The sequence below is a fragment of the Berghia stephanieae genome, chromosome 4 (genome assembly GCF_034508935.2).
Source record: "Berghia stephanieae isolate SIO BIC M18660-M18661 chromosome 4, UCSD_Bste_1.3, whole genome shotgun sequence".
Lineage (NCBI taxonomy): Eukaryota > Metazoa > Mollusca > Gastropoda > Nudibranchia > Aeolidiidae > Berghia > Berghia stephanieae.
Genome location: NC_088363.1, coordinates 38314795 through 38324893, shown reverse-complemented (window position 1 = coordinate 38324893; position 10099 = coordinate 38314795). Strand labels below are relative to the sequence as shown.

General features: G+C 36.1%; 1 protein-coding gene across 1 annotated transcript in view; it reads left to right on the top strand.

The window, feature by feature from the left end:
• LOC144971765 (uncharacterized) overlaps nt 1–9716 on the top strand; it is a 73328-nt gene extending 63612 nt beyond the window's left edge. The window contains 2 exon segments of the mRNA XM_078912838.1: nt 2323–2500; nt 9202–9716. Of these exon segments, the coding sequence (XP_078768964.1) occupies nt 2323–2500; nt 9202–9235 (212 nt within the window). The 3' untranslated portion in view covers nt 9236–9716.
• Nucleotides 9717–10099: the final 383 nt, after the last annotated feature.

Genomic DNA, 10099 nt, shown 5'->3' with positions numbered 1-10099 from the left:
TAGTGAATAGGACGAGACAAATGGAGAGAGTGATTATGAAATGAAAAAGAGAATGATGGAACAGGAAGTAGAGAGAGAGAGAGAGAAGAGAGAGAAGAGAGAGAGAGAGAGAGAGAGAGAGAGAGAGAGAGAGGAGAGAGAGGAGGGTTATGGGAAAGAAGGGAGGAAGAGGAGAGAGAGGGCGGTGGGGGGGGGGGGGGGCATGCAGGAGGATGTTGAAAATGAAAGAAAAAAAAACCGAGTGGGTGAGGATTCTTTCCTTTCTGAGTGCAAAGAGCTGTTGCAGATCTTGTGAAATAGTGCCGATGTCACAGCTAACTTTAAATAAACATTGCACTGTTAAAATGGATAAAAGTATGAGTGCTATTTGTTGGGTTTATTTTTTCACTCGAGGGTCAATTCACAAATATATCGTCATTACAAAAACGAGTGTTGTGTAAAAACTGATGTAGCGAATTAAATATAATTTTACACACATGTTAGTCACATGCTATATAAAACGCATGCCAAATTTCATTACGATAGCTGAAATATAACATGCCGTTGCTATGGTGATGTGTGTAGAATCTTTAAGTGCAATTTTCTCTGAAATTTGGATCTGAGATTCGCAGGAACCTCCCAATTTCAATCTTGTATAACTCAGCCAAAAAATATGATATATTAATGAAACAGGTATCAAATTAAAGAGAAAAGAATGATCTATTCAGAAATACCAAAAGGTCCAAAATGTACCCTCCGGACCAAACCGTCGCGCGACGTCACATATATATATATATATATATATATATATATATATATATATATATATATATATATATATAATATACATATAAAATATTTCAAGAATATTTATGATCAACTTTTACAATATTGTTTCGAGCATTCGCTCTCATCACTTCCTGATGAGAGTGAATACTTGAAACAATATTGTAGAAGTTGATCATAATTACACTTGAAATATTTCATAAATAACTCTTTTTATCAAAAATTTGAACACTATTATTTCATGGTTTTTGTTTATATATATATTTATTTATTTATTATTTGTTGGTATACTTACAATTAACATTATAAACGGAGACAGAAAAAAAAACAGATACAATGGCAAAATTCAAATTATATCAATCAACTATGTATTCATTCTTCACAGAATTGCATACAATGCAGAATTCTCATAACAACACTTTATTTTTATCGATATTTTGGCATGAAAAATTATACTTCAAATTTCCATCGATTATAATAGCCCTCAATTTGTCAAACTGTCGTTCAAAGAAGTCTCAGGTTTTAGACGTTTTTAACATTTTACGGACGATTTTAATCAAGCCATATGGATGATACCCATCAAATATAATTTCATTCTGCCCTGATGATACAGTGAGTAAAACTGTTGAAACACTATTGAAGAGAAAGCAAGAGGTGATAATACTATTATAATTCAAGCGCTTTATATAATCGAACTTTCTAAAGATTCGTGCACACCAATATATTTTAAACGAAATATCAAATATATATATATATGAGAATTTGTTATGAGAATTTTGCATTGTATGCAATTCTGTGAAGAATGAATACATAGATGATTGATAGGCCTATAATTTGATTTTTGCCATTGTATCTGTTTTTATTCTGTCTCCGTTTATAATGTTAATTGTAAGTATACCAACAAATAATAAATAAATAAATAGATTTTTAAAAAAATTACGAAATAAAAAGCAAACTGGAAGAAACAAAAACAAAAACAAAACGTGGCCCACTGTCTCAAAATGGCAATATGCTAGAGTGTCAAAAGTATGAAACTTTGGTTAAGTTCATGTATTTTATTTAGTAGAATGAAAAAAGGGACATGTAAACCCAAAATATTATTTTTCTGGTCGTTCTTGATTTAAATTCACGTTTTGGCACCCATTTCACTCAACAACGCAGTGGATCACAAATCGAAACTAAACACTGAACTCAATTTCAATTCACTCATTGTTTTACAAATTCTTCTACAATTGTTGTTGTTGTTGTTGTTGTTGTTGTTGTTGTTGTTGTTGTTGTTCTTCTTCTTCTTCTTCTTCTTCTTCTTCTTCTTCTTCTTCTTCTTCTTCTTCTTCTTCTTCTTCTTCTTCTTCTTCTTCTTCTTCTTCTTCTTCTTCTTCTTCTTCTTCTTCTTCTTCTTCTTCTTCTTCTTTAAAGCAAACCCTTGTTGGTCGTAGGTTCCCAAATAGACCGATGGAACTCTATTCCTGTTTTTAACTGTGTCATGCGTCATGATTCTATGGTTGTACAAATTAACATTAATATGTTTTGTTTTTGTTTTTTGTTTTTAAAATCCAGAACTACTCACCAAGCTGGCGGAGTTGTTTCCCCCTTCACAGTTTATCCCTCTCCTTCCAAAAGATGGCAGTCTTTTTTTCCTTCTTCCCTACATCACCCGCAATCTAGAGCTGGAAAGAACAAATTCCCTGAAGCGTGGCATCATGGATATGGGCAAAGAGCTGCTGTCTCAAATTGGGTAGCATGATCCCTTCTAGTACTACTGGTTCCAATTTACTTACTCATCCTCTTGGTGCTTGACCTACACCATGTTTTTAGTGTTTGGGATAGGATGCATTGAAAACATTCGGTCAGAAAAGAGGTGAATTTACAATACACCATGTCAATGAGGTATTATGGAAGTGTGTGAGTGTATGTGTACATGTATATGTCTGTGTGTGTGGGTGTGTGTGTGTGTTTGTGTGTGTGTGCGATTGTGTGTGTGTGTATGATTGTGTGTGTTTGTGTATGTGCATGTGTGTATTCATGTTGTGTATAGATCGAATTATATTTATAAGCCATACTTCCCATAGTCCCAGGTTTTAGAGTTTTTGACAATTGATGGTCATTTTAATCAATCGATATTTTTTGAAGGATGTTTTTTCTGGCCAAAATTTTAATACATGTATTTTCAGATTACAGCAGTACGCTGGTTTAATCCCTGTCGGGTCTATTGTCAGGCCAGGGTAAGATCTGTACCGATGAGTACATATATGCAGGTCTGCCATCCGAACACCCATATGGGCCTAGTTGAACATTGTTGTAGTGGACAATATTTTGCATCATTGTTTGAGATTTCCACTACAACAGTGAGCTCAATGAGGGATTGGGTTATCAGACCTGCAAATAAGTGCACGTTGAACTGTACTAAGCATGGCGCAAGCAATTATACTTTTTTAAAAAGAGTTTGCCAGTCATTGCAAGAAATAATCGACATTCCAAGCTTAATAAATTTAACATATTTAAATTTAATTTCTTTTAATTGTGGAGCAATTTAATTAAATTATCTACATTTTGTGTCAAATATTGTATAATAAAATTCTATATTTATCTCATTTATTCCTCAAACTAATTCTTGAGAAATATTCCATATTTGTAAACGATTTCAACTAGTAAGTATCGTGCCAGTTTGATATTAATGTTCTTGTTTAACGTAGGCAGGCCAAACTAAACATTTTGGGGTTCGTTGGTGCTAAAATGTGTTGTCTTTATCTGCGAAATTATAAAATACATTTCTTAAAATCTCTTAAAATCTAAAATCCTTATATTATGTTTATATTCTCATACATTCTATAGGTCTTTTGAATTCAATAATTGATTTTAAAAGAATTTTAAATATATATAAGTATCTTTTATTGATATGTCCCGCAAAGAGGTGTTGATTTTAAGCAGAAGTTGACTTAATAGTGTTGACTTTATGCGGATTTCTCTTATTGTTCTCTCACCCCATCTTGATGTGCCATCTCTAGTTGTTTTTGTAGAATTTAATAAGAAATAATGGCAAAGGACATCTTGCAAGTCCATAACGTTTTAATCAGAAGAGAGACAATGTCAACAACCAACGGACTTAACTCTATGATAAAAAAAAGTAACTAATTGCAGTACAAAAACTAATGACGTCATTGTTCATTGATATTTCAACACTCCCCCTGAATTTGTACAACTAAAAACAACTATACTTTATAAACTAAAGCATCCCATCATAAATTTCAATCCATGATCAACTTGTATCAAATTCACAATAACAATGCCCATGATCATTTGCATTAGTATAATGAACACTCAAACTTTATAAGAGTTTTCCTCCCACAGAGTTAAATTTTAAAAAACGGCAAATATCAATTTGCTATATAAAAATGTAACAAAATCAACAATCTACACCCAGTAAAGTTATCAATTTTACATTTTAAAAGTACGTAACTAATAAACAAGCTATACAGTAAAGTAGAAGCTCCTAAACTTCAATTTGTCAAAATTAGTTCAAATAGGTTTTCTTATCCCCATCAATGATCTTAGTTTCACAAACTGGTCTTTTGGTAAAGCTTTTGTGAGAATGTCTGCTAACATTTCCTGTGTTTTACAATATTGTAACACAATATCACCCTGGGCAATCTTATCCTGAACATAATGATACTTAATATCAATGTGTTTGGATCTCTTTGACCCTTGACCATTAGCAATACAAATTGTACTTTGATTGTCCTCATAAATAACCATTGTTGGTTCATTAACAGTAACAGTACTGATCTGAGTCATCAAAGAGTTCAACCATGTTGCTTCCTGAGTCGCTGATGCCAAAGCAATGTACTCAGCTTCAGCAGTTGAGAGTGCAACACAATTTTGTTTCCTACTCCCCCATTGAACAGCCCCTTCTGAATTAAGAAAAATGAACTCAGAAGTAGATTTTCTATCAGAAGTATCACCCGCCCAGTCAGCATCTGAGTAACCAACACAAGCATAAACATCATCTGAGTTAACATTATTTGCAGTATACACCAGGCCAAAATTTGTTGTGCCCCTTAGATATCTAAAGATTCTTTTTACTGCCACCCAGTGTTCCTTACATGGGTCTGAGGAGAACCTAGCAACCAACCCTACAGCATATGCTATGTCTGGCCTTGTTCTATTGCTTAAGTGTAAGAGACTGCAGACACTGCAGACTTGTAATTTTGAGGATCAACTCTTTCACTGTTTTCATTTCCAGGAGTAAGCTTTTGGCTGTTGCAAACCGGTGTATCAGTCGGTGAGCAATTTCCCATGCCAAATTGGGTAAGTATTTGTTTGGTGTAGGATTCTTGTCCCATCCAAATGCTCCCATTCTCTTGTCTTTTAAATTCAACACCAAGAAAGTAATCCAGTTCACCAAGATCTTTCATTTCAAACTTGTTGGAAAGGTCACTTTTGACTTGAACAAGTTCTTCTGCATCTTTGGTTATAAGGATCAGATCATCAACGTAAAGGCAAATAACGAATTTATCACCCTTTGTTTTCCCTCGTACATAGACACATGGATCCACAGTTTTCTGAAATCCCATTTTCTTTAAACATGTGTCTAGTTTTTCATTCCAGCACTTTGGAGATTGTTTGAGTCCATAAAGACTTTTCTTTAAACAACAAACAAGATCCTCTCCCTTTCCAAGTTCAGTATAACCCTCAGGTTGTTTCATATAAATATCTTCTTCAAGTTCACCATTTAAGATTGCTGCAGTAACATCCATTTGATGAATATTCATTTTCTCCTTGACAGCTTGCGATATGACTGTTCTGACTGACTCAAACCTTGCAACTGGAGCATAAACATCATCATAATCTTCTCCATACACTTGACTATAACCTTGTGCCACAAGTCTAGCCTTATATCTTTGAACAGTGCCATCAGGGGTCAGTTTCCTTTTAAAAACCCATCTACAACCTATGGCCTTTCTTCCCTCTGGAAGCTTAGCAAGTTTCCATACACCGTTTTTAAGAAGGGAATTGTACTCATTATCAGCTGCCTCTTTCCAAAGCTTACCATCATGCCTTTGCAGTGCTTCAGATAGAGTTGTAGGCTCAGCATCATAGCTGCTGCTGCTACTATTACTAGTGTACATCCATTCTCCATATCTCTCAACTGGTTTTGTAGCTCTTGTACTCCTTCTTATTTGTGCTTCAGTTTCATGAACATTACCCTCTAGGTTTCTTGTTTCATGATCATTTTCAGTCTCAGACTCTAAATTTAGATCAAGAATTGGACACTGAAATTCATTTTCCTGAGCTGCACTCCCTTACTTGGCAGACCTTCAAATCTCCATTCTGTGAAAATAACATCTCTACTTAGAATAATTCTTCTCTTCTCAGTATCATAAAGCCTATAGCCTTTTGATGTTTGACCGTACCCCATAAAAATGCACTTTCTAGATTTTGGATCTAACTTCTTTCTTTCATCCTTTGGGATATGCATGTAGGCAGTGCACCCAAAACTTTTCAGATATGAAACATTTGGCTTTTTGCCTGTAAAAAGCTCCCTGGGAGTCTTATCACCTAACACTCTTGAAGGACTCAAGTTGTGAACATGCACAGCTGTATTTAACGCCTCAGCCCAGAACCTTTGGGGTAACCTGGATTGAACCAACATGGTTCGGACCTTCTCAATCAAAACTCTGTTTAATCTTTCAGCAACTCCGTTCTGTTCAGGAGTTTTAGGAACGGTGTACTCATGTCTAATTCCACATTCTAACAAGAACGCTTTAAATTCATTAGACTTATATTCCCCGCCATTATCTGACCGCAAGATTTTGATTGATTTCCCAGTAACTTTTTCAACCATGGTTTTGAACTCTTTGAACACACTCAAGACTTGGTCTTTAGTTTGTATAGCATAAACCCAGCAATGTCTTGTGCAGTCATCAATGAATGTTACAAAATATCTATTGTTTCCCAATGAGTTTGGTAAAGGGCCGCACACATCACTGTGAATCAATCCCAGCACATCATTGAGACATTGGTTTTCAGAGTGAGTAGGAAAGGGAGACCTGTGTTGCTTTCCCTTGGTACAAAATTCACAAAATGTTATTTTCTTCTTGTGATCAAAATCAAACTTTGATACCATCTTCTTTTGTGACAGTTTACACAAATTATCAACTCCAAGATGACCAAATCTACAATGCCACAAGTCTTCCTTTGACACACTCTGACCACCATCATCAAGAGAAACATATTCATGTTTACTTTCAACACTCAAAACAGAATTATAGTCGGTGTTTGGCCTGATTTTACTAGGCATACATTTTACAATAAACTGATTGTCTTCTTGATCATAATTTGCATAAGCAAGAGTTCTTTTTTCATTCATGATTTTTCCTGAAGCTTGGGAGAAAATTACACTTCCCCCATGTTTCAGGATTTTGGCTACACTTATCAAATTATGAGCAAGTTCAGGTACACAAATCACATCATTTAAGATGCACTTTTCACCCTCTAAATCCAGGTAAACTTTACCAATTCCAACTGAATTAATTTTGTGTCCATCTCCTAAAGTAACAACCAAATTGTTAGTTCTTTGGAATTCATGAAAAATCGTTATGTCGTTACACATGTGCGAAGTTGCTCCTGAGTCCAAGATCCACTTATTATCTAGTGTTTCACAGAGTTTGCCGGATAAACATTGTTCTTCCACACGTAAAGATGATGGCTTTGAATTCGACGAAATCTTCTTTTTGTGTTGTCTTAACAAAGGGCAAGAGTTCTTATAATGTCCGTCTTTATGACAGTGATAACACTTTCCTTTTAAAGCTGTTTTTACTCCTCTGCCAGCGCTCTTCACTTTCATAACCTCTTCAGGCTGATGGACCATTCTATCAATGGAACACCGAGTTACATCTGCTAGCAGTCTTTCTGTAACTTGTTCGAAAGAGGGTGCCTTATCCGCAGCACCAAAAGCTGTTACCAGTATGTCATATTGCTTCGGGAGGCTGGATAAAAGTAAACATACTTTTTCTTCATCGTCGACTTTACATCCTAGAAGCGATAACGATTGAAATGTTTCAGTCATTTCTTTTATATGGCCGTTCACGTCATTATTTGTTAACCTCATGTTATAAAGTCGCTTCTTTAGTGACAACTTGTTTAGCCAACTATCCTTTTGAAATTGTCTTTCGAGTGTTTGCCAGACCTCTTTGGCTGATTTTGGCTCTGTCCCGATCAGATACAGCAAACCCGGATCGACGCCCAACACGATTGTAGCCAGCGCCTTCTGTGTTTTCTTCGTGTCTCTGCACTCCCCCGTCACGCACTCGAATAAGTCTTGGTGAATCAGGTACATTTTCATTTGCATCTTCCAGCAACTGTAATTTAAATGCCCCTTCAACAGAGGGACGTGCATTACTCCTCCTGATGCCATTTTTCTACGTAGCCGTTATATCTCACTATCCTACCACAATCTTTTGTTGTTGATTGTATTAGCTGATTAGCACTAGTACACCGAATAGAGAAACTTACGTCACTTTCCACTTTTAATGTTCAACATCGAAAATTGTTAAGCCTGTCTGGGCCCATAACCTGTAGAATTTAATAAGAAATAATGGCAAAGGACATCTTGCAAGTCCATAACGTTTTAATCAGAAGAGAGACAATGTCAACAACCAACGGACTTAACTCTATGATAAAAAAAAGTAACTAATTGCAGTACAAAAACTAATGACGTCATTGTTCATTGATATTTCAACAGTTTTTATATTCTGTTTTGTATCAGAATTAGGTCTCTTTATGTATTTTAATCCTTTGGATCCTTTGTTGTAAAGGGGGGTATTCTTACATGTGATCGTGTTGCTTTTTGTGAGATAGCAGTTTTCTGATCCTTCTGTCCACTTTCTCTTATGGAGTATGTGTTTCAATGTGTCTGACTGTTTCCCTTTCTTTAGGGATTCTGAGCTAGTGGCTTTGTGAGACTGAGCGACCTCAGGCAAAACTTTCGTTATTTTATGTCATCCCCTCCCCTCCCCCACCCTGTCCTTGGGGTTTTTGCAGGGTTTAACACTTGCCCTCACCTAACTTTAAGATCTCGGAATGTTTCGCTTTCAATGGGGATCCTGAGCTAGTAGCTGTGTGAGACCCTAGAAATAGGAGAGCTAACGCGTTAGCTCTCCTATTTCTAGGGTGAGACTGGAGTGGCCCCAGGCAAAGCTCTTGTTTTAAGTCACCCCCCCCCTCCTATGTCTGCTAATGATGATAAATTTGCAGGCTTTAACACTTGCTCTCACCTAACTTTAAGATCTCGGAATGTTTCGCTTTCAATGGGGATCCTGAGCTAGTAGCTGTGTGAAACTGAGTGGCCTCAGGCAAAGCTCTTGTTTTAAGTTATACCACTGTCCACTGATAACTCTAACTGAGTTTTGAAGGCTTTAACACTTTCTCTCGTCTTAGATATGGGTTGGAAACTGCAGTTTGCTTCGTGTGAAACGGTCAATAGGTAAGGGATTAAAGTATCATTTCTACGTACTTCTTTCTACCATTAAGACTGGTTTTCATGTTTTAATGGGCGTTCATGGAATTATTTTCTATGACAACTCAAATTTTGACTGCTGTCCTGAAAATAGCACCAGCAAAAACTGAAAAATCAGTGGTGAGGGAACATGTTAATGAAGTTTGTATTTCCCTACCTAATTTCCTTTTTTGTGAGCTAGATGATCTAAAAGTAAGCAGCCATAAACTTTTTAAAATACATTAAATGAAATCTGCCTTCCTGTATTGTTGACAAAATAATATTATAGTTTTTTTTTATGTGGCTATGTGGTCTAGTGGTGTGAGTATGACACTGGAAGTTCGAGGGTTTGAGGAGTCCATGGAAAGAGCTCTATACTCAAATTCTCTCACCATTCTCTGGTGTAAAATGAGTATCGGGCCATCAACAGCATTGGTTCTGTCCGAAAAAAAAATTTGTAATATCGCCCATTAGGCATCATGTCTCATCCGATTTTATGTGAAGTGTTTCTTTTTGCCTCCTTGTAAAGTGCTTTGAGCATGTTAAGTGGATATTGCACAAATATAAATACTCGATTATTGTTCGTTTTTAATATATGCGGCTAATTGGTCTAGCGGTATGACATTTGTCTTTGAACTGAAAAGTCCAGGGTTTGAGTCCTGGCCTGAACTGTGCAAATTTGAGACCTTGGAAAAGGCTCTTTACTCACATTCTCTCACCGCACTTGGCTGAGTGTTAAATGAGTACCTGGATGTTAATTGTGTTGTCTCGAAAAAATTGTAATATTGCCTAATAGATGTCATGTGTCTTCTTAGATGTTAAGTGTTGCGTGTATGCTGT